Source organism: Chroicocephalus ridibundus, chromosome 4, assembly GCF_963924245.1.
Source record: "Chroicocephalus ridibundus chromosome 4, bChrRid1.1, whole genome shotgun sequence".
Taxonomy (NCBI): domain Eukaryota; kingdom Metazoa; phylum Chordata; class Aves; order Charadriiformes; family Laridae; genus Chroicocephalus; species Chroicocephalus ridibundus.
The window spans coordinates 875602-900919 of record NC_086287.1 but is presented as its reverse complement, the minus strand read 5'-3'; the positions used below and the strand labels follow the sequence as shown (position 1 = coordinate 900919).

Here is a 25318-nt window from a genome sequence, read left to right as displayed (position 1 = left end):
ACCAACTGACCATGGGGGCTGGAGGGCAATCTGCTGAACTTTCCAAAGCTTATTTTTGGGAACTAGTGCTGAAATGAATGATCAATTCTAAGCAAGCTTGTTTATTTAATTTCACACTTGTAAAAACATCAGAAATGAATTTATTAACCTTAAAAATGTAGCAGTACTGTTCAAGAAATACGTCTTGGTTCAAGTTTATACCCTAATACCCATTTCCCCTTTTTTCCCTTCCAGTGATAATACAGAGCACATCAAAGGGAAGCGACTGTCCTCTGTGAGTAACTTAAAGCATTTCTCAAAAGAAAACCCTGTGAGTGAGTGAAGGAAAGAAAGGGCAGCTGTAAAGAGGAACTTGTTTTCTCATCACAGTTGAAGAAAAGAATTCCAAATGCAAAGAAAGAGCCTATTAGATTGATATGATTGACTGGGGCACTGGTGGCTCTTAGAACCCCTCTCCAGCCAAGTAATCAGCTCTTGTAGCTGGAGCTGATCTTCTCAACTATTATATTTCCTTGTAGATTTTAAAGGCTCCGCGAAATCCTCTTGATGATCTGGGAAATGGGAATGAATTGACGCAGGTAGGTTTATTAAGTCCTTTCTTGCCAACGCTCTTAACATCTTCAGTTTGCTCCTCAACTTGTTGCTAATTGAACTGTATCACTTGAATAATGCAGGTGTAAAAACTCTTGTAATAACTGCTCTGGAAAATAATGTTTGGAGTACTAAATATTATAAGAAATCAATTGAGTTTTTCTTATACTTCTGTTTTACATCGGAATATTTCTTCTATCAAGAAAAGAGGAATAAACAGAGATTAACTGGCATAGCTTGCTGTTGTCCATTTGACTTGAAATTTGATCCACCAGAGTACAAACTGGTATAGTCAGTGAGATGGCTTTACATCTGAAAAAACTCACCCTTCCAATTTATTTAAAGTAAAAGCTAAAAATTAACCATTTTCTTCCAGAAATACGTACAGAATATATTTCATGTTTATAGTGTCTGTTGTTTCTTAGAAGTTGTAACTCTAGGCCTGTTCAGTTTGGATGTCTCTTGAAATGCCTTTTCTACCCAGGGCGTGTTCTATGGACTAATGTTGTAGCTGCATCATATATTTATATGATTTATCTGCTGCTGCTTGCAGAACTTGAAAAGTCATTTTTAGCATATAAGGCTTTCAGTGAAAAAGCCTCTAATAATTTCTTTAGAATATGAAATATGAGCCTGAAATACTTATGCACATCTATTTCAAAACTTTGAGTATGAAGAGTGGCTCTCAGTCTTCATTTAAACTTGAATACCTGTTAACAATGACGGACAGTATTGCTAATGAGCAATGTAAGACTATCATATACAGCAGTGTGACATCATTCATAACTGTTTGTGTTGCTGATGTGATTCTAAAAAAATTAAGTATTTTACCAGCTTTGTCTGTCATGTGCATATAACGGGTAGTGCCTGGTATGTTAATACTTTGTGTTTTCTTAACGTGTGTTGCACTGTCCTGAGACTGAGCTATTTGGTTAGGGAAGCTTACTGCAGACACCTGCGCAGCAGTGGTAGGCTGAATTAGCTTTCCAGTGGATGTAACGTTGCATTGTTACATACCTTGTGACATTGCATTAATATGATCATGCAGTCAGTGACACCATTTAGACATTTTGAGAAAATGGTGACTTTGATTCTTTCATGAACCCTTCCCTTTCTCCCATAAAGACAAACAAGTATCACTATTTTTTTTCAGCTCTTGTAATGAAAAACTAAAGAAAAAACGTCTCGCAGCTCTCTTGCTAAGCAACTACATAAGCTTTCCCTAGTATGCCAGACAATATGCCAGACAAAAATCCTTATAACTGGTATTCTGTGCCTTGTGTTTGAAACTAGGCAGGTCTCACAAAGTGATCTTTAGATCCTAATTCTTGTGAGATGGGTGTCTTTATGTCAGGAGAAGTTGGAGAGCTACAAAGTTGTTTAAGAATGTTGGTAAATATCTGTTGTACTTGTTGGGATCATAGATTATTATTTTGAGAAGTGTGTGGGGTTTTGTTTGTTTTTGTTTCATTAAAAGCTATGCTTATTGTGGCTTATGGGATAAGAACAGTTCTCTGTATATAAAAGTGTTGTGTTCTTTATTGTCAGGACATCAATGTAGAAAAACGTAGGAAAAACTCTCGCCGTGTCAGCTTTGCGAACACCATAAAGTAAGTTTGATCTGAAGGATGCAGATCTACATCCTTTATTTAAGCATAAAATGCCAGCTATAGGTAATAATGTGGTACCCCCTAAAACTGCTGTTTGCGTATGTTTGTGAGTACTCAGTGAAGGCATACTGGGGATTGTTGTTATTTTGTGTTGTTTTTGAGACCCAGGAGAGCCATTATTCATTTTCTCTTCCTAGCTAGAAAAAAAAAAATGGTTCAGTGAATTTAATTTAATTAGAAATTTTTGTTTCCCTTTAAAGTTTTTTTGTGATTTCCATCTTAAATATGATAATGGCATCTTCCCGCTGGAAAATATGGTTGGGTTCAGTAAGCTTCTGGCTTTTGATATCTCATTTCGGAACATACTACGGTGAAAAGATTGAAATTAGGGCTGATTTTTTCTTTTTACTTTGTTTTTTTTCTTTGCTTCAAAACAGATAGTCTTGTGTTTTTCAAAAACTGTTTGGTTTTGTTTTTTTCTTAGCTGCAGAGTCTTCGAGTCAGATGTTAAGAATAACACAGCAGAAAGTACAGGTAAAACTCCATTCTCTTCTCCTGATAGGATTCACAGACTGTTAGCAACAAGATTTTTAGCCTGAATTCAAGAAGTCAGGCCTGTCAGTCACAGGTAAGGAACAATATGGTCAGCTGACTATCATGGACTGGCTGAAAAACCATTAGTTACTGGCACTGTGGACCTTGTAGCTCAGAAAAGGAATTATTTTCTTAGACAAAATGCACCTAGAACAAAATCTGCCTTGGGGATTTAGATCAAAAGAAGGCTGAGGCTGAGCAGAATGTCATATTCACTCTGTCAAAGATTACCTAGGAAGAATCTGAAAAGCTAATGCACTTTCAAGTATTTTGCTTCTCTGGGGTTTTGCCACGATAAGAACGCACATCAAGAGTGAGAACTTGAGAACATTCTTTTCTGTGAAATTTACTCGTCTCTGACGTTTTCATCATGCTTCTCACATTGTAATGTCTGATTATTTTTTTTTTTTACTATTTTTAGAGTGTGCAGCAGATACAAGGAATGATGTGCTGCTTAATCAGTAAGTTTGAAAAAAATTCCCATGACTATAGAGTTCTGTCCTGCAAATACATATCTTCACGTGACACGCAACCGTCAAAATACTACTCTTCAAAGAAATGCAGCATACATATTTATTTAGATATAAAATTGCTCAGTGCTTTTGATTGGTGAAAGAAGGGATACAGCAAAAAAAGGATATAGCTGTGTTGGTGGTCACTCACCAAAAGACAGCGGTTTCTGAAAAATTATGGCTTGAAACTGCGTCCTTCCAAAGCTGATTGCTTGGGAATGCTTTCCAGGAAAGACCCACCAGATTCCGTATGTGATAGACATAGTCTTTGATATTTATTGCTATAACTTTTTCCTTCAGAGGTAGATAAAGTGTTAGTCTGGCCTTAAAGTTCTTGTCTAGATAAAACAAGATGATGGGATTTTTAAAATTAAAATGACCTGGTAGGTGAAATAACGAATTCAGACAGTTTCTCTGTGTGAAGGGGAATTTCTTACATTTAAAATGTATAGCAACGAATCACCTTATGTACAACTGTTATTAACTCATGCTTTTAAAGTTATCAACCCAATATAGTACCGTGTATGCGTGTGCGCATAAATATAAAAATCAGTCTCTAGCAAAGGCTTCTTGGTCTTGAAAACGCCTGCCTTCATACTCCTATGTACTATTTCTTAAGCAATTTATCTTTCTTAGACTTTAGCTGTTCTTAATCATAGAATCACAGAATGGTTCAGGTTGGAAGGCACCTTAAAGCCCACCCAGTGCCACCCCCGGCCCTGGGCAGGGACATCTCCCACCAGCCCAGGTTGCTCCAAGCCCCGGCCAACCTGGCCTTGAACCCCTCCAGGGATGGGGCAGCCACAGCTTCTCTGGGCAACCTGGGCCAGGGGCTCACCACCCTCACAGCAAAGAATTTCTGCCTCAGATCTCATCTCAATCTCCCCTCTTGCAATGTAAAACCCTTCCCCCTCGTCCCACGGCTCCCCTCCCTGCTCCAGAGTCCCTCCCCAGCTTTCCTGGAGCCCCTTGAGGGACTGGAAGTGGAAAATAAGATTGCAACTCAAATTAGAATATATTGCAGACACGTAAGTAGTGTCTGGTATCTGGTACCCAGTCCCAGGTGAGGTATGCAACAGAATGCCTTTTCAGTATATTGCTGAAGCCTTCTGTTTTGAAATCTTTTAACAAACTCTTTACCTAACCTGCCTTTTGTAGAAATGAAGAACCTGAGGCTGTTCCGTGTGAGATCACTGGTGAGTTTGGAAATAGTTTTAATAGCAAAATGAATATTCAAAACTATTGATTCTGTTTGAATAATTTTAACATGCTTAGAACAGCCTTCCTGAGCGAGAGGACTGTTGCGTGAATGGGCTCTGTCCCGTAAAGCTGTTTACAGGCATTGTGTTGTAGAAGTACAGGTGGCTCTTGCACGTGCTGAACGGAGTACTGAAAATACTTTCAGGTTATATTTGTTTTTAATAGTATTTACTTACTTAGCAGAATTTGTAAAATGAGTGCATAGGTCTTCAGCTCAGTGGATAAAATAATAAGAAAATAGTTCAACAACTGGAGTATTTCCTCTTCTTTTGACAGGGATGAACACTTTGCTTCATGCTCCTATCCAGGCATCGGTGCAGCAGACTGAGGTATGGGAAGGCTTTTATTTTTTTTGATGCTGAAAATATCAGTGTCCAAAATATAATCAAATAATTTGTGTAGTAAAGATGAAAAATGTAACTCAGCTGCCTAAAAAATAAATCCTTGTATTCACATAAAATTATTCTGAAAGCTAATCTTCTATATTTTGAAGTATTTTCCTAATCTGATAGGTGTTATACTGCAATATTGGTAAGTCTTGCTTCTAAAATTGCTTGCTAACTTTTCATTACCCGAGCTAATTCCTCCATTCTTTTCAATTCTTATCTAAGAATATGCAAAGGAGCTTATGTTTCAGATAGGCCTGCTTGTGTATTTTTCTTCCCTGGGTAGAATGGATATGCACATACGTACTCTCTGTTCCTGCTGTTAAAAAGCTTTAGACAAATTGCAATGATTAGCATGAACTGGTAACTGAATTTCTTCAGTTGAATCAAGCGACAAAGCACAGAATTCTTAGCTGAGACCTTCACAGGCACAATTGCGCAGAAATCCTGACCCGCGTTACACTTCAGCGATGATGTTACAGCTCTGTGTTGTCAAACAAAGCAATTGTCAAAACAGTCTCCCTTATTGCAATGGCTTCTGACTTTTTTATGTTGAGTTTAAAGATAGGGCTTAAAAACATATGTTTGCTGTTGTTAACGAATGTTAGAAACCAAACAAACCAGTTCAAATCTAGTGTGGATGAGAAGATATATACCAGGAGGCTATAACGATCCGTTTGAAACTCTGTCTCTCCTTGTTTTGGGTAATGTATATGGTTGTGCTTCTTCTAGTATATTTCGTTTCTTGCATTTATAAAATAGCATATGTAATTTGAAGTAAACATGAAGCTGTTCTTAATCAATATATTCATTATATTTGATTAAATATAGTATTATAACTTGTTACTGCCAATTTATTTTTTTTAAAAAAATAAGTCTTTTAAACCACACACATACACCAAGCATACCACCTTGGTGCTGCTGCTTTGGGGCACATGCATGATAAGCTGGGCAAGGTTTTTGCCTGCAGCTGGGGGAAGGGAAGGGTGGAGACTGCACTGTAGAGATTTAGAAAATACAGATCCGTAAGACTCAGTAATTGTTCCATGCTTACCAAGATATGTCTAGATATGAAGTCTTTGCCCAGCAGTAAAACTGAGACACAGTCTTTCCAAAAAAGTGATTTAAATATGATATGCTGTAATATGATCAGTTGTCCTTTTCTTGAATGTCCTATTGCTTATTGAGGAGGACTGAAATCGATAATTTTTTTTTCCAAAAAAAGATGTAAAGATAGAGCTATAACCTTAGGACTGCATTAGTTGACTTCTGTTTTAAATAGAATAAACTATTGGATCATTTGTTTAAAGTGTCAGTAACTGTAACTTCTTCCTCTTTTTTTTTTTTTGTTTTTTTTTCTAGTGGCATGATGCAGACAACGCCATTCAAAGAACCAATAGGCTTGACACCACCCTCATCTTTTCTGATGAAAATGAAATGGATATGACAGCTAGTCACACTGCAGTGATTACACGTAACCTGAAAAACAATCAAGCTGACACAACTGAGAAGATAGATATCACATCGTTTCTAGCTGGGTTAAACTCTAATAATGGAAAGGCAGAAACCAGCGAAGAATCTGTTTTTTTCTCTGACCCTACAAACCATTTGTGTCCATCTTTTGAACAGAAGGAAGATGCTACTACTGTAAAAAAAATAAATTTCAATGAATTTTTGATGAGCTTGAAGTCAAATGAAAAGGCACTTAATCCTATTGGGGGACCTGAAAAAGAGAATGTTTTTTTTGTCCCACCACAAGTCTCAGAAGACATGGCACGATCATCAGTGGAATTTATACATTCCAATGAACCATCGGACACCTGCAATGTAACAAAAGTCTTTAGAGGGCAAGATGATGGAATGGAAATGACAAAATGCCAGGCATCTGATGTCAAAGCTATGTTTTCTGGTGGTTGTGAAGCTCCACCAGAGCAATTACTGTGTGGGGATGTTACTGAGGCATTCGTAGATGATGGAATGGATATGACAACTAGTCACACTGCAAAAATGTCTTTTCCCTTCTCCAGCGTTGGGAATCAAAGTCTAAACTTCAAAAAGGATTTCCCGTCCACAGAGTTAGATAATCCTATATTAAAGAGAGCAACTAATCAGCACTTAACTGTTCAGCAGGACCCTCAACTTTGTACAGACAAAAAAGTAACTGTTGCAGACAGACGAGATCCTACAGTGCCACGAACTGTTAAACAAGAGGCCAGAAGAACATCTTCCATCCCAGGATCCATTTCATCTGAGACTGTATTCCGAGGTGATAAAACTCTTGTTTTTTCTAAATGTGATGACATGGAAATTACTGGGAATTATACAGATGTAATCTATAGTGACAGTACCAAAGAAATGAACGGTTCACATCACAGAACTTTTGAAAAGCCAGTTAATACCAACCCTTTGCTAGCGGAAAACAGACGTCCAGCACATGGTGACGGGGACATCACAAAGAGTCTAACATCTTTAGATAATCGAGCTTCTGTGTCATATAAAAATAGCGCACTTGAACTATCTACAGGCTCAGGTGAACAAATCGAAAAAGTGACCCAAGATCACAGGACTGCTTCAGTGAATGTTAGTTTGGATTCATGTACAAATTCAGTGCCTGCCGGTGTTTCTAAGAGCAGACTTCAGCACAGACTAGCAAACTCTCAACCTGTTTCCCTGCCAGGTGAGAAGACAGTAATATTCTCAGGAGAAGATATGGACTTGACTAAAACCTGTATGGTCAAGGAGGATGGAAAGAACGTTGAAAATGAATCTGCTGCTGCAGTGTTCTCCTCTGTCACCCACAAACCTCATTTTCTTGATAGCAGATCTACATCTCTCAATTTAAATGAACAGGAAGAAATGGAAATAACTAAATGCCACGCTGTTGTCATCGATGATCAAAGCAATGGGATAACTGCAGAAGCAAAACAAATGCATTGTAAAATAATTCCAAGAAAGAACCAGAACAAAAATGTCAGTGAAGCTGCAAATTCTTTAGATACGGACAAAGAAAATCTTGAGGTGACCAGTATCACTAGGAATATTAAAAGAAGCCAGGCTATAGAAATGAATACTGAAGATCTTGAAGTGATAGTGGTTGATAAGAAGCTTGGAAAAACATACTTTCAGGCAAGTGGTCCAAGTTCCTGTGCAAAGAGCGTGCGTCCATTACAAGAGCAAAAGAGAGAAGTCCCTGAGAGTATTGTCACCGACACCTCTGCATTCATGTCTTTGCAAAGTCAAAAAGTTGTTACATCACAAGCTTTGGGAAAAAAGCTTCTAAATGCTTCAGTTTTCTGCACAAGTGACAAAATGGGCGTGTTTTCAGATGATCAAACCATGGACATAACCAAAACTCATCCTGCTGCCTTTGATGTTGCCCCTATTAATACAGTACAAGAATACGAAAATAATCATAACCAAAATAATGAAATATCCAAGCAGCTGCAAAACCAGACCTTCCAGTTTTCTGGTGGAGATATCACAAGTCAGACTCCAGGAAGAGAACGTGGGGATTTGAAAATGAACACAAATATGCAAACTGTTACTCCTTTGGCTCCAAGTGGTTTGTTTATTTCCAGTAATGAGCCCGCTCCCACTGGAATGAAAGGAAATGAACAACTTGGAACAATATTAGGAATAAATGCAAATTGCCAAAACTCAGCCAGGCAAGAGAAACCCCATACTATGAGGGTAGTAAACAAAGTATTGCCAACTCGAGTAGATTCTGAGAGAGATTTTTCAATTGGTAAAACAATTTCTTCTGAAGAGGGTTTTAAAAATCCTCACTCGGTTGATGGCCTGCCCTTGAGGGGTGCTGAAGAGCCGTTACGAGCCAATGCGTGTGAACCACGTAAGGGAAGTTCCCACTTGCCTTCGTTTTCAGAAAAGTCAGTTGTGTTTCCTTCTGGTGAAAACATGGACTTGACTGGAAACAGTGCAACAGTGGCTCCTGATTACATCATCAATGCTGTTTTATCAGAAAGAAAAGCAGTACCAGGATACCTTGTTCAAGATGAAAATAAAATAATGTCCTTAAAAAAAGGGGCCATGATGACAAATAATCAGGAGCAGGCCACGTGCGATGTGTACTACTTGGTATCTGGCAAGAAAATGTTAACCATGACTGGTTTAAAACATTTGCCTTTTGCAGGTGAGAAAACGACCATATTTTCAGAAGATGCTGATATGGACATCACCAGAAGCCATACAGTTTCAGCAGAAAACAAAATAATTTTGCAGCGTAAAAGTTCAAATGATGACATATCCTTAATTTCTGGAGATAAAACTTGTTTTTTTACCTACAGTGATGACATGGAAATAAGTAGACTCAATACTGTTGCAATTGATGAATCTATGCAAAAGGCCGCATCTCAGGGGATGCTTGCCATGGCTAAAAGGGCTGGACGGAAAAGCTTGAAGGGAACAACAGGGGAAAGGACTGTTCTGTTTTCACTGAATGATGAGAATAATGACATGGAGATCACAGAGAGCCATACGGCTGCAATAGGCCATGAAATTGTCTCGCGAAATGAAGGAGAGCTTCATTCTGTCTCTTCAGCTCATCCTGTTAAAACTGTTTTTTTCACGAGTAGCCAGGCTGACATGGACATTACCGAGTCTTGCTCTGCTGATAAAAATACCGTCAAAGTTGTATGTGATGCTAAACCAACCTTGGATAAGGAGGCTGGACGGCAAGCACTTTCAAATAGCGAAGCTACTACGTTTGCTATGGATGACATGGAAATCACTAAAACCCATAATGCAGCTCTGGAAGAAAATTATCTGCAAGGTAGGCAACCCAAACAGTCTGTTCCTTTAAGTTCCACAATTATGTTTACGAGTTACCAGGCTGACATGGAAATGACTGAGTCTCACTCTGTTGATGAAAGTATTGAAAGCGTCTTTTGTGAGGATAGACTAAACCTGGCTAAGCAGGTTGAAACAGCCTCCTGTCCAGAGAGCAAAACTGTCATTTTTACTTTGGCTGAGGATATGGAGATCACTAAAACTCATACAGCTGTATTAAGTGGTGAAATTGATGTACAGAACAGAGTGTCCATTCCAGCCACTTCTGCAGTTCCTCCTGATAAAACCATTGTGTTTACCCACAACCAAGATGATATGGAAATAACTGCATCCCATACTATTGCTGTTAATAACAACATTAATGGATTTGAGAACCAAGAAGTGTCACATAAAAGCACTCAGAAACCAGACTTGCATAGTGCGTTGCTGTCTGGCAGAGATGAAATAGATTCTCCGCACACAAATGACCTGAAGGGTGAATATCACACAAAGTCTAAGGATAAGACCAGCATTGCCCCTTCTGCTTCATCAGCCCCAGCATTCCCTAGCGAGAAAGGAGCTCTCAAAGTCCCCAGTGGCGCAACTTTGAGACCAGATTCCACTTCTTCTGTCTCACGGCCAGAAGAGACTATGGGTGTGAAGACACCACAGGATCTCGACCTTCCCACAGATAATTCTGTCCCCATGAACAGTCAGCAGGATCTCATACCGCCAGAAAACCTGAAATCAGAGAGAGTATCTTTCAAGCTTCCAAGTAACGGGACCATGGATTGCAGTGAAGAAAGTGGTGATTTGGTATCCAGTGTTTCGCTTCCCACCCAGCAATCAGATTCTTTGAAGGCTTCTTCAGATGCACGTAGTGCTCAGAGAAACCAAGTATTGCAAGATGATTTATCTAGACGTGAAGATTTAGGTACAGATTCAGGCTTGGCTGGAGGAAGCCTTGCTGCAGTTTGTAACAAGGAATCAAAGGAAAATGAGGGACTGCCAGCTGAAGGGGAGACACCTCCAAAAGACTTTCAAATAAACTCTGAACAAACTGAGCAATGTTTGGTCAGTGACAGTCCAAGAGATCAAACAGATCCTACTCTTGCACCTGAATTATCAGGTATTTTAAATGTTTGTTCAAAACTGAAAAATATTAGAAGGAAATCTGCGGTTCTCTCTGTTTCTGAAACTGCTTTTTCTGACCAATTGCCCAAATCAATTCAGCCACAGGATACCTTGAGGTTAGGAAAAAATACTGTAAATGAACCAAATAATTTATTTGATAATAAAGAGCAGGAAAACACAGGTCTTGAATCTGGAGCTGCTCCCATAGATGCAAATTTAGGCATGGCACTTAAAGATAAATACCAAGGAATAAATATCCCTCTAGGCATCTTCCAGCCTAAATTACCGAACAGAAGAAATCCTTCTGTTTCTAGTGTACAAGACATAAATGCAAAATCTTCAGACAAAAGAGAAGCACCAGATTCAGAAGTAGGTGAAAAACCTGGTGAAGCCCCAGGTACCAGCACATCTAGTAGGCAGAACTTCAGCCCTTCTCAGTTTATAGCAGAAGAATTTCTTCCCGTCTGCCTAGAAGAAATGGATTCAAATGAATCTGTGAGCTCTGAACTCGTGGAAAATGCTTGCAATGAGATAAGCCAAAAAGAAATCTCCCCCAATGAAGAGAATCAATTTGAAGAGACAAAAACTTGCAACAACACAAAAAGAGCTTTGGAAGAAGATAAGGAGGATCTTCAAAGTCCAAAGAAGGTGAAGAGGGATGAAAACTTGGATGGTGAGGCCACCCAAGACTTGCAGGTGAGCCTAATCGATCGTTATAAAGATACAGTCAGCACTAACAGGCGGGACTTTTGTTTAAATTTTGGGGTGTAAGCAGATCTATTGGTAAGTTTTCTTGTTTCTCTTAACTACCAGTTTGCGGTCATTTTGCTATGTCATTCCCCGTATTTTTCATTGTTTTGCCAAAATAGAACAATCAGGTTGATCTGTGCAACTTTCCTGAGCCACACACAACAGACAGGATAAGGGATAAGTCAATTGTAAATCACTCTCTCCATAGTGTCCTTTTAATCCTTTCGCAACGAAATACTCTTAGTCCTCTGAACTCAACTATTTGCTAGATGTTGCTGAAGGACAATGAGTAAGACCTAAAGTAATTATTTAAAGTCCAAACATGGATGTTAAGTTTAAATTAGTTTTTTTATAGACAGCACAAATTGCAGCTCAGCTGAATCAAGAAAATCTGTGCAAATAGGGAACATTAATCTCACTTTAAAAATAGGTTTGTACATCATCAGTAGAAACTTTCTAGTTCCAAAAGGTGGAAGAGGGTGCTGTGGTGGCGACTGCTTTGAGGAATGAATGAAGGATTTTGCAGCTTTACTTCCTGTGTGGCATCATAGGAAATGGCTTAACTAGCTACACACTGGTTTGTCATGCTGATTAGATACAAAATGTGCTGATACTAAAAATGAAACAATTCTGAATGTCAAGAAACAGCTACAATAAACTGCTGATTGACTTACTCCTGCATTGTTTCATAGAGCACTCTTAATATTTCCTTGTTTTCAAACTTGCTAATATTAGGTTACTTTTGGCGCTGTGTCTCAGAGCCAAGTAGAAGTTCGTGAAGGTGAAGACCCTCCAAATCTGGCGGCTAAAAGCCCTGACTGTACTCATGCCAGCACCAGCAGCTCTCTGGATTCTGTTAAAGCTGACACGGAATTAACAAGTAAGACTTCCTTTGTGATAACAGTCTGAAACTCGTGTTCTTTACACTTAATCAAGGCAGAGCCCTGGCCGTAGTATTTATTTCATTTGGGAAAGGCCTTGAATGCCTGTGTCACAGCTTCCCACCCGGCCCGTCAGTGGTTTACATTCTGGCTAGGAGTCCAAGCTGTTCAAGGAAAACCGGGATGGGAAGAAAAAGGAGCAGAGTTTAAGTCCAGGTTTAGTTTCAAGGGCAAGTTGGGCTGATGAGGCAGTTTGAAGCCCCATCTCAAACTCTGCTGGCCCAAAGATGATTTTAAGCTGGTTCTGTGCAAAATGAGTCTGCGTGTCTCAGCGCTGCGCTCTTGGAAAAAGACTCCTCAGAGCGCGTTGCAGGGACAGGCTCTAAGCAGATACAGCCCCCAGGTTTAATTAGCTCTTGCTAATTAGCTGATACCTAGCAATGAGGCAGAAATCTGCCAATCATCTGATAAGTGATATCTTGCTTCTATTCACAAAACCAATTCCAATTTGGCCCTCTGCAACCATGAAAGCATGTGCCTTATCCAGTAGAAGCTGGGCTCCTTCCTTTGAGTGAGAAACTAGCCCTTGTTGGCTCAGAACTCGAATGCCGTGTTTTCACCTTGAAAGCTCAGTCTATGCAGGATGCCCTCTGCAAACTGGTTGGAGCCCTTCTTCACTTTCATTACTTTTTAGTGTGTTACATGTGGCTTTCCTCCCATAGAAAAGTGAACTCTGTCATTTCGTTACTGCTCTGACACAGACTTTATTCTACATTAGATTCTTAATCTAGTCCGGCTTATTTGTCACAAGTAGTTGTTTCCTCAATGACTTCATTCAGCGCTGGAAATGCACAGAAAGGTCAAACTCTACATTAAAATAGTTTTTTTTCCAAAGCTAATGAACTTAGGTATGTATTTCTGTAAGAATATTATTAACCCCAGCAATATCCCCCTTTTGTTTTTCCTGGCTAGTTCAGCGGAGCAGTCAGATGGAGTCTCTGCTTCTCACAGACAGCATTTGTGAAGATAACTTACGGGAGGTACGTAAACAGCTGAAAGATGCTAACTTCTTGTCCTAACAGGAAAAATACTTGTGCGCATATATGCAAGTAAGCGTTCTTGCTTGAAAAATGTACTTACCCGGACGTTTTCCCTAATCTTTACAGAAATTTCAGAATGGTGTTATCACAGTTGGGGAGTTTTTTACACTTCTTCAAGTCCATGTTACGATTCAGAAGCCCCGGCATAGCCATGTTCCAGCCAATGTGAGTATCTGTCCTTTGAGATAATGATATAATTGACCTTAAATTATATTTGTCTTTTTTAAAAAAAATTTCTATCAACTAACCAGTTTGTATTAAAGGCCTTTAAATGAGTTAAGCCAGAAGTCAGTTCCGCCTTGACAAGTGTGTTAGACCCTGCGTGCTTCCTCCTCTCTCTTTGCTTGTTCACTTCCGAAAAGTCTGATGCTTTTTTTGCTCGGTACTGAGAAACAGAATAGATTTCAATCTGTTAACGAAATACCATATATTCAGGATTATCTGTTCTTGGATAAATACGGCAATTCTTGCCTTTTTAACTTGTTTTATGGGTGATAATTTTGAAAGTTAGAATTAGAAGCTCAGTCTAACCTTTTCACTTTATCTTCTTACCATGTCCATCAGCCACTGAAATCAGAACCCTGAAATGCTGTTCTGCCTCCTCCTACCTCTTCTACTTTCTCCCTCTTAAGTGCTTCACCATGACATTACTACTCTTTATTTCTTCCCCTTAAGTCTGTTCTGCCTGAACCCAGGTTCAGTATCTTTATCCCAAAAGGTCTCCGCTGAATTCGTGTAGACATGGGAACTATTTTTTTGTGTGCAGACAAGTACCACTCGCTCAGCACCAAGTTACTACCAGTAAGGCAATAATCTTACTTTGCAATCGTCCTGAACACAGGGCTGTGTAATGTTTCTGTTTGCAAAAATAAAGCTTCCGAGTCTTTTACTGGCTCCTGTACATGACTTAATTGGAAGTTACAGTTTCTGAAAAATATGCATCTTTTTTTTCTTTTTCTTCACAATCTTCCCCTCTGTTTTTCCCCAGTGTGCAGTCAGTGCACCACCTACTCCAGAAGACCTCATTTACAGCCAATACATTTATCGCCCCAAGCTGCGTATTTATGAGGAAGATTGCCAGGCCCTTTCTCAGAAGATAGACGAGTAAGTGTTTTTTCAGTCAGAGTATATCAGTAATTTTATTTTTTCAGCTCTGGTTGCATGCAAAGTGGCCTGAAGACAGTTCATACACTACATACAGGAAAAATAAAAAAATTATAGTTAACCTACTTCATGCTGGCAGCCAGTTTATTACAGATTCAGATGGTATAGGGCTAACTCTTGGGGAGGAGTTGTGGTTATGGAGATAATTAAAGTTTGATTTTCCTCAAGTAATTTATCTTTTACTAAGTCCAGTCTTCAGAAAGGGCAAGAAGGAGGAGCTGGGGAACTACAGGCCGGTCAGCCTCACCTCCATCCCTGGAAAGATGATGGAACAGCTCGTTCTGGGCATCATCTCAAGGCATGTGGAGGAAAAGAAAGCTATCAGAAATACTCGACATGGATTCACCGAGGGGAAATCATGTCTGACTAATCTGATAGTCTCTAGATCATCTTCTATGATGGCGTGACTGGATGGATAGATGAGGGGAGGGCGGTAGATGTGGTCTACCTTGACTTAAGCAAGGCGTTTGACACAGTCTTCCACAGCATCCTCATAGGGAAGCTTAGGAAGAGTGGGCTTGATGAATGAACAGTAGGGTGGATAGAGAACTGGTTGAAAGACAGAGCTCAGAGGGTGGTGATTAGGGACACAGAGTCTAGTTGGAGGTCAGTGACAAGTGGTGTTCCCCAGGGGTCAGTACTGGGCCCAGTCCTCTTCAATATATTCATCAATGACCTGGACGAGGGGACAGAGCGCACCCTCAGCAAGTTTGCTGATGACACAAAGGTGGGGGGGGTGGCTGACACCCCAGAAAGCTGTGCCACCATCCAGAGAGATCTGGGCAAAGAGGAACCTTATCAAATTCAACCAGGGCAAGCGCAGGGTGCTGCACCTGGGGAGGAATAACCCCCCGCACCAGGACAGGTTGGGGGTGACCTGCTGGAGAGCAGCTCGGTGGGAAGAAACCTGGGAGTCCTGGGGGACAACAGGGTGACCATGAGTCAGCAATGGGCCCTTGTGGCCAAAAAGGCCGGTGGCATCCTGGGGGGCATCAAGAAGAGTGTGGCCAGCAGGTGGAGGGAGGTCATCCTCCCCCTCTGCTCTGCCCTGGGGAGGGCACAGCTGGAGTACTGTGTCCAGCTCTGGGCTCCCCGGGTCAAGGAGGACAGGGAACTGCTGGAGAGGGGAGAGCAAAGGGCTACCAAGATGCTGAGGGGACTGGAACACCTCTCTGATGAAGAAAGGCTGAGGGATTTGGGTCTCTTCAGTCTGGAAAAAAGACGACTGAGGGGGGAGATCTTACCAAGGCTTGTAAATACTGAAAGGGGGGGTGTCAGGAGGATGGGGCCAGGCTCTTCTCAGTGGTGCCCAGGGACAGGACAAGGGGGAACGGGCACAAACTTGAGCATAGGAAGCTCCACCTGAACACGAGGAGGAACTTCTTTGCTGTGAGGGTGGCAGAGCCCTGGCACAGGCTGCCCAGAGAGGTGGGCGAGTCTCCGTCTCTGGAGACATCCCAAACCCGCCTGGACGCGTTCCTGTGCCACCTGCTCTGGGTGACCCTGCTCTGGCAGGGGGCTGGACTAGATGATCTCCAGAGGGCCCTGCCAACCCTATGATTCTATGATTCTATAATGGTGTTTCGGTTGCACATCAGAAGAGTTGGAGTAAAATTTTTCAAATTATATCAAAAATGCTCAAACATAGAAAGCAGGATTGTAACAGGTTACGATCTGTTGTTCCAATCTTCCAGTGTTTATTAGATTGAAATACAGTTACATGACTTATTTTCTTATCTGAAGGTCACTTCTGGCCTGATTCTTTATGCCTTTTACAACTTATTTTGCAGAAACAAGTTTTATGATAAAATTCAGAATCAGTGGTAAGATTTTTCCCAGCCTCGTTAGCACCACTTCCTATTTCTTTGGCTCTCTAGCTCTCTACCTCCTCTTCGGACCTGCCCTCCACACAAAGACTATAGGAAATGAACTTTATACTATGTGCTAGAGTTTAACAAACACGGGCCCCATTTATTTAAGGCTTTAGAAGGTGTCTCCAAGATGTAAGACCCAACTACCAGCGTGCTGCTTTATGTGCTCGGTGCAGTTGCAACAGGACTTCCTTTCAACTTTTTTTTCCACATTTCAGGTTAAAAGTGTATGCAAATATCCAAGATGAACTCCTGGTGAATGTGAACAAGAGTTTGTGGGAAGTAATGAGAACCTGCTCTGATGAAGAGGTAATACTGCATGAAGAGATAATGTTGTTTCTTACATAATGAAGAATTAAGGTTAATTTATGTATTTAAATAAAATAAGAACCAGAATGGTCACAGAATCACAGTAGGGAGGCAGGTGATACAAAGCAAAATATTTTCTGAATGGACAACTGCTATGAGATCTTCTAATACGTCAGGAGAATGCAAGGATATGTGCCCTTTAAATATATTAGAGGGAATATGTTGTTATAAACCAGAAAAACTTGATAATTCAAGTTGATAATTCAGATTAGTTGAGGGCAGAAAAGAGAAGAGAAACTAGAGGGGCCTAAGCAAACAGTGCAACTTTGGGAGGAAAAAATGAACTGCTCTTACAGAAGAGGCTCTGGTGCTTCATTGGTGCAGAATTGGCCATTAACTTAAGTGCTTATTTAGTTCAGAAAGACGTGTGACGTTGCAAGACATAAAATGAACAGAAAATAAAACTGCATAGGGGATTTGGAGTGTAACAATGTTGTTGTGTGCCAAAACAAAAGAGGAAGCCAGAGGGTATTTAAAGGAGAATGTTAATGATTATGGGCACAGAAAAGTACAGCAAAGACATTTGCATTTAAAACCCAGAAGTATTATGAAAGTATCCCAGCCAGAACTGAGAAGTTAGATGAAGAGATTCTGTTTTCTGTGGGTTTAATGCCAAGAATAAAAATCTATTCAATGAAAATAAAGTCTCAAAATTGATAAAAGACAGTATTTTTCATAGTTCATAATTAGATTGATATAGGATATCACAGAGGCTAGGTTCTTAACTAGATTTGGGAAGAATTGTGCTTATGAACAATGAAAGCACCTAGAACCCTTAGCTAAGAATAACAAATTTGAAAGCTTATTAAGCAAATCTCTACACACTACACTTAGAATGATACCACCTAGTGGAAACAGGCAGATGGCAAACATTGTAGACAAAAGCTTTCTGTACGTTCCTCTGCAGCTTCTGGAGTGACAGCTGTCAGAGAAAACATGGAACTGCATGATCTGTAGCTATGTTCTGTTAAAAGAGATTTTAAGCTTTACTACTCGTGGTTTGGGTTCTGCCTGGACTTCCGTGGGTATTCCAGTTAGCCTCCTTGACTGAAATGGGGCAAGCGTTCTAAATACATGTCTCGAACAACTGGGAGGAGAGACATCCGATGTATTGACTGAAATTGCTCTGGTTTTTGGTAGAAGCATATCTTTAGTTATTTGTGCAGCTCCCTATTTGAGTAAAAATCTTGTTGGGTCTTTGCGAATAAAATCAGTTACTTTAGTAGGCGACTGTGCTTGAATTTACAGGGATTGTCCAGTCTTAAATTTGATTTAATTTGCAAGTGTCATGTAATACTGCTACTAGAGAAATGGGATATTTGGAGGAGCAGAGAAGGGAGAAAGAGTCTAAAGGGTCAGTTGAACAATCTTGTGTTGCACATTCCCATTCACTTTTCTGTATTTTCCACTCATTGCAGCTGAAGAGCTTTGGAGCAGAATTGAACAAAATGAAATCCTATTTCACCAAGGAGAGTAAAATCTTGGCTCACAACGAGAAAGCGACATTGTACAGCAAACTGCTGCAGAGCGCGCAGGTAAAGTGCCGCAAGGCTGCAGGGCTTTAGCTTCAAAAAAAAAAAAAGGAACTTTACCATATTTCATCCTTTTTTTGACTGTCAAGCCTAATTATTGTATGTAAGCGTGCATTCTCTTGAAAGTTTCCTTCTTATTAAACATACTTCCCTTTCATTTATATGCCCATCGGGACAGTGACTTTCTTGCACTTACACCACGGGAACCTTCTGCCTAAGGGTTTTGGCAATTAAAGAAACAGTGAAAAATGGGAATATTAAAGGAAATGCCATCAGAAATCAGCTCTTCATACTGCAGTAACATCAATTTTAGTAACTAACAAGGAAATGCAGATGAATTTATTTATTTCCATGTCTCATCTTACCCCTTCATAAGGAAAGTCATTAGGAAAGACACATTGTTCCATATCAAGTACGTTCTTACTCACAGCTACTGCCTTAGTGTTTGTCAGTCTGCCTCTTCGTTCTAATCACAGATTCTTTAATTGGTTTCTTAGCAAGCAAAGATCCACATGGTGGTCCCAGAAGACAATTCAGCTTTTTAAAAAATGTCATTGACTTACAATTTTCCCATCTTAGGAACAACATGAAAAGCTACGGTCAAGAATGGAGAAGGTGGATGAATTGATCAAGGAAGCGGAGAGCTGTCTTGTTGCTCTGGAAGCAGGTGTGTGTTTCCAAACTGGTGACTGGTATGCTGATTTCTATATTTTTCTGCAGAGCTGCTCAGTTCAAGATTCTGTGTTTGGTGGTTGCTTGGAATTTTACAGTTCCTTTGTTGCAAGTATTTCTTAGGCCGGAATGCCGTCATTTGTGTCTGCAAGCCTGTCTCATGGGAATCACTCACGCATCACATGAAGAGTAGGAGTGTATCTGTGCTGAAATACAGAATTATAATTGTAGTCTATGAACCTGTTAGCAAGCTGGCTAGATCTGCTAGCCATAACGGCACATAACTGCTGGCAGCACGCGGTTCAGAAGGGCTGCACAACCTGCCAGCGATCCTGCTGGTGGGCAAGACTAAGCTTTGCACTCCAGGAGTGTCCCATTTTCAGCATCGTAGCTGGATGCTCTAAAACTTGCTCAGCCGTGTTCGCACAAGCTGCGCTCAGTACTTGGTGTTGCTGCATAATGATATTCTCTGTATTTTTGCTTCTTTTCTTCCAACTGAATTTTCTTCCAATGCCTTAAGCAGAAATCAATTGCACAGTAGCAACTTTGAAACAATGCAATAAAAGGAGTTTTCCTTGTTATCTGTTACTTTTTGAGGTTTTTGGTAGATACCGTTCCAGCTTTTTGTACATTTTTCTTAGTTAGCTTTGAAATACTAAGATTTATAGAACCCACAGACAAATAAAATGGAATCTAAGTTTGAATCTGGGAGTTCTGCAGAGACCTGATACTTCTTTCCCATAGATTCTGACTGGGAAGAATGGGAAGCAGACTGCGGTGATGAAACAGCAGAAGGGAAAAACCTAGGGAAAGGTAATGCTACCAGCTGAATGGCACTTTTTGGTTTGTTTTTTAAATTCCGATATATTAATTCTGACATGGATGCAAACACCACTGCTTTCTTTTCCACATTGGATATAGCTAATTACACAGATGTTAATGTATGAAAAGGACTGTTTTTCCTCTGGAAAAATGGAACTTTTGAACTTGGTACAGTGTGACTTGAAGAATGTGCATTGGCTGTCATGTTCGGCACTTTATTGTTCAATAATTACTAATCTTAGTTGACCGCATATCTATATCCAGGTAGGAGTAACAGCCCTCAAGTTGAGATATTTCCTGTTGTTAAGCACAGTGACTGCAGAGCAAGTCGGGGCTTTCTCTGCTGCTCTCTTCTCTCATAGCTTTTTTCCCTTTCTCTTAGAATTGAAAAGCCTGCAAGCCCAAGAAGAGGAACTTCAAAGGTGAGGTATCAAAGAGGGTCTAAAGAGCTTAAAAATAACATGTGCACATTCAGGTTTTAGAGGGTTGGTGTGCTTTTAACCAGTGTGCTACATCTCATGTTGGCTTCTCTTTGCAGAGAACTGTCGGATCTGGAGGCTGAGAATGAGCAAATGCTCGTTCAGATGAACCAGCTAAAGGAAAAAGAAAAAAGCTGCCAGGAACTTCTGGAGAGATACGAGTAAGGAAAAGACCTCCAGGTTTTATTTTTGTCAGCTAGTTCTGGGGCCTCGCGTTTGTATGTAAATGTTTCTGGTTTGGGTTTTTCTTGTTATTTGATTTGGGAAATCTTTGGATGCCCATCTCCTCGCAGCCTGGGATAAGCCATAAAGCCTCGGGGAACTTCCCCGTGTGATGCGCTGTTTTTCTGTTAACTACTTTGCAGTGATACTCTGTTTAGTCTTTCTATAGCCAACTCGCCCCCAGTTCCAAAATGAACATTTATGTAAAATGAATAGTATTATGCTTGTGTTCCCAACAGATTCTTACATTCTGTTGGAAAGTGAAAATGTCATTGGTATATTATGTGATAATAGCTGCAAGTGCACTTAATAATCTGATCTTTGTCCTTCAGATAATTGTGTTGGTTGGCTGGTTGAAAGTTAGGATGATGGTGTTTTCCCCCCCCTCTTTTTAGCTTCTCTGAGTGGGAGATTACCGAATGGAGTGAACAGCAGGCGGTCTTTAACTTTCTGTATGATGCCATTGAACTCACAGTTGTGTTTGGACCCCCAATAGGTAAGTTGCAAAATTGGTAGGTTTTATGAATTTGAAAGCTTAAATAGTTACATAATAGAAACTTAAAGTTTCCATATTTGTGACGATCTGCTAAAGGGAAATAGAAAACGTACAACAGCAGGAGAAGTCGCTTTCGATATGTTTATCAGTGCTTTCTGTGAAAATTCAGGAAAGTATGTAATGAATGGCTGTTTCTGAGGAGGATGAGCTGTAACTCCAGAACTAAGTATGGAAATAATTACTGTTTGCATTTTTTTCCTTTCCTTCTCAGATGGTGATGTTTTTGGTGAAGATCCTTCCCGAAAGATAGTTAGCCTGAACTTTGAATCTCTCTTGGACGGTAAGATTTTTCGAGTAGCTTGAAAGTAGCTGCCCTGATAATCTCTTCTTGGGGAAGACATCTGTAAATGTGTGGGTTATCCGCTAATGTATTACTGTATGGCTTTTAAAAGATTTCTGGCAACGTGTTTTTCTTTTGCATTACAGAGGAAAAAGCTCCACCCTCCTCATGTTTAGTCCAAAGACTCATCTTCCAGTTTATTGCAAGTCAAGGATGCTGGCAGGAAAAGTGTTCCACGCTGTACTACTTGCCCCAGGTAATATCCCAGGAAAAAGGGCTCTGGAGAAACATCTTAAATCTTTTCTGTCACAGAGAATAGAGCTGATACTGAGAGCAAAAGCATCTTAATGAATGCTTCATCGGTGCAGATCAAAATCTGCCTCCTGAGTATTCTGAGGTGCCTGGGCAAGAATCCTAAAAGCTGTGGTTTCTTCTTTGTTTGCTGCATCAATGTCTGCCTGTCTTACTGATATTTTTTTTAAAATCCATTCTTTTTCCGATAGTAGCAATTAAAGAATTGAGCTGAATGCCATTCTGCTTCCTAAATGGTTTAAATCGCCAAGCCAAACGCGGTGTTCCTGCATGTCAGTGTATTCCTGTTTACAAAGCTGGAGGGAGAAACTTAGGGCAAAGAATGTATATTTGTTGTTATGTTTGTACAATTGCATTTTCACATCCAAACTGAGATACCAGTTAAACTACATTTTTTTGTGTGTGTACTTTCTAGGATAAACTGCATTTTCAAGTGTCACACAGTTTACCAGCCTAGCGCCAATGCGATTGCTTTTCTGATTGCCCACTTAGGTTCTTCATGATGCCTCTCTGGTGGTGAGTCGTTGCAAGGTCTTAGGAGAGGAGATTGAATTTCTGGAGAGATGGGGTGGAAAATTTAATCTTCTGAAGACAGAGGTCAATGACACAAAGTGAGTAACTTCAGATGGAGTTTACACCAGTCCTTCAGAGAGTGTCTCTAGAAAATCAGGAACCAAACACTGAAATATTTTCAATTTGGTTTTCTTGAAATTGAGATTTTATGCCACTGTTTTTAACAACAATCTAATTTATTTTAATATGATTGCACTATAATACTCAAATACATGAAAATTAAGCTGTTCTTGGATTTAGCCAATTTCCGTACTATCACGTAACCTCTCCTTCCTTGCCACTTTCCTGTTTCACTTGACTCTCTCACTTAAAACTTTACACCAGAGTGTAGCAATGCAAAGGAAACAGAGACGGGAATTTACCTGTAGCTCAATGCTTTGTTTCTTTTAATCTTCCATTTGTTTCAGGCAAGCAGAATCAGTTGTTGAAGGACAAATGCACTTACAACTAAAGTTTATTTTCTTTAGTTTTCATTTTCTCATACTACTACCCGATTTTGCGGCATGTCCCAGTGCAACAAGATAAATACTACTTCACCTTATCCTTCTGTTATCGATGTATATCCTTAAGGAAGAAGTGCCCCGTGAGCCTTGCTCTGCCTGTCTTGATGCTGTTCCCATTGGTTGTTCTAATTTTGTTGCACCCTTTGCAAGAGTGGTGTTGTACCAGATGCCAAAAATCCCACAAAAGCTGTATTTAGTTAAGTCAACAAAACAAATGCAAGGGCAGCTTGCGCTCAGGATGTTGCAAATTGTGGGAGATTTACCTAGAAAAGACCTGGTTTGTGCTTGTTCTAGTTTACTATCCCAAAGCATCTGCTTCCTGGGCGTTGCGTCCTCGGTGATGGTCTTACCCATATTTCCAAGAAAATTCAGCTCTGGCCTTCCTGCACATTGTCATAGGCAAGAGTACTGCGCTAGAGAGAAAGCTGCCCTGATTTAAATAGGCTTGGATTCATGAAATAAGCTTAGAATTTTGAAATTGGAGGTAAATCAGTCCCACTTAAAACTTCAGAAAACTTTAGCTACCTAGGAGTATTTTATGTTACCTAGAAAACGTGTTTTTGATTATTACTCTACACTCTCCCATAATTTTTGAAAGGCTCTGTGAATTATGTGTGTATTAACTTTTTCTGCGAGGAAAGTTGGGGTTTTGTATTCTAACTCAGTGTCAGAATGCTGACAATATGAGAGTGGGAAGGTTTTATCAACCTTATTTATGAAGTTCTGTTAGTCTGTGCTGGAACTCTTCAGAAGTTACTGAGCTGTTGCATCAATTACAACATTTGTTTTCACTTCTGGAACCTAATTCAAAGGCGGTAGCAGTCCACTTGAATATTTTGTATTGATCTTTTTGTTTGTGTTTATTTCGCATACAGAGTGAAGCTTTTGTTCTCCGCTTCCACGGCTTTTGCCAAGTTTGAATTGACCCTGTTTCTATCTGCCAACTACCCGTCCGCTTCACTGCCTTTTACTGTCCAAAACCGCATTGGGAATATCGGGTGAGTTGCACAGAAAGAACCACTCCATAGGACTTCCATTTCAAAGCGAGGGATGGGGAATTAAATGCTCCGTATCCTCTCAAACACGTGTGATAATTTTGTCGTTCCCAGGGAGGAGGAAATTTCTGCTGTTCTCTCCAAAGTACCAATCGGTTACCACTACCTGCGGAGAATCGTCAGCTCGATTCATCAGCATTTGCTGCGGGATCCCCGATGACTCACTAGATCCGCAGGCGGCACTGAAGAAGTCGGACTGTGGATATCTTTGATTTTAGCCTTGTGAGAATTGAAGCTGTCTCTCACCAGAAGGGGAGTGCTGTTCACTCCTCGGCTCTTTAGTGATCTTCTCTAATAATCGATTTCCAGGATGCTTGGTGGAGGCCACAAGTTTTCATAAAAGCAGAGGTCTCTAAAAAGGAGAAGGAGGAATTTCTTATGTTCTGGATTTGTCCAATCTGCCTTTTACCTTCTTTCAGTCACGGCTGGTCTTGGCCTCCTTGTACATATAGTCTGTCCTAGTATGGATATTCTCCTGACGTAACATGTTCATTGTGTTGAGAGTTGATTTACAGAGCTCTTGTATAAAACAATGACGACTATCTTCTAAATTAACGTGACTGAAATTTACTTTCAGTATCATTACTTCACTACTTCGTAGCATATTGCATCGCGTCTGATTTTTATCAGTTTCCTGGAACCCCTCCCAAAACACCAAAACCACAGCCCTGCTTCTGATTAACCAGCCAACCTGTAGTAATCGGCGAGGTGGCCAAAGTCGGGGTGCTTGTCTCATGGAGAGTGAAGATCCCCGTGCTCGACCACAGCCTTTGCGGTGCAAGAGGCTCCACGCCAGGGCGTTCCATCGGTGGGATCCTCTCCCACGGGAAGTTTGTCCTGACACTCGGTGTCTCTGTCCATCCAGGACAGCCCGTCTCTCGGCGCTGGGCCCTCGAGTTTGCGAAGCGTTAGGATGTCCGTGAGGAGACGGAGCTATTTAAATTCAGGCGGTCTCTGTAACGCCGTCGGCGCAGCCCAGCCTGCTTTTGTATATATTTTGTATATGATGTGGCTGAGCTGCGGGAACTGGGCTGACCCCGATCGTGTAGACGTGCCTCAGTGACCATTTCTCAGCTCTCCCTTCGGTAGGCAGATGCAGATTTTTGTATCTCTGTAAAATATGTTGAATTTAAAGGTGTTTTCATATGTTTGTGTTTATAAAAGTTTGTCTTTTTACAAATTTTCCTTCAGTTTGAAGGTGGAAGTTCATTAAACATTTGAATTATTTCTCTTCTTTCTTCAAGTTGTGATTCTTGGCTGCTCCATTTCGACCTGTGACGGAACATTTCCCTACTTTATTGAAAT

General features: G+C 40.4%; 1 protein-coding gene across 1 annotated transcript in view; it reads left to right on the top strand.

Moving 5' to 3' along the window:
- KNL1 (kinetochore scaffold 1) overlaps positions 1-25145 on the top strand; it is a 28587-nt gene extending 3442 nt beyond the window's left edge. Inside the window, exons 3-26 of the mRNA XM_063332266.1 lie at positions 235-274; positions 519-578; positions 2140-2201; positions 2686-2735; positions 3217-3256; positions 4466-4503; positions 4844-4896; positions 6316-11568; positions 12358-12502; positions 13476-13543; positions 13670-13768; positions 14592-14707; positions 16857-16947; positions 18426-18542; positions 19119-19206; positions 19956-20024; positions 20416-20455; positions 20572-20673; positions 21130-21230; positions 21502-21570; positions 21717-21826; positions 22375-22493; positions 23834-23956; positions 24068-25145. Coding sequence (XP_063188336.1) covers positions 235-274; positions 519-578; positions 2140-2201; positions 2686-2735; positions 3217-3256; positions 4466-4503; positions 4844-4896; positions 6316-11568; positions 12358-12502; positions 13476-13543; positions 13670-13768; positions 14592-14707; positions 16857-16947; positions 18426-18542; positions 19119-19206; positions 19956-20024; positions 20416-20455; positions 20572-20673; positions 21130-21230; positions 21502-21570; positions 21717-21826; positions 22375-22493; positions 23834-23956; positions 24068-24173 — 7159 coding nt within the window. The 3' untranslated portion in view covers positions 24174-25145. The remainder of the gene's footprint in view (positions 1-234; positions 275-518; positions 579-2139; positions 2202-2685; positions 2736-3216; positions 3257-4465; positions 4504-4843; positions 4897-6315; positions 11569-12357; positions 12503-13475; positions 13544-13669; positions 13769-14591; positions 14708-16856; positions 16948-18425; positions 18543-19118; positions 19207-19955; positions 20025-20415; positions 20456-20571; positions 20674-21129; positions 21231-21501; positions 21571-21716; positions 21827-22374; positions 22494-23833; positions 23957-24067) is intronic.
- The last annotated feature ends 173 nt before the right edge of the window (positions 25146-25318 follow it).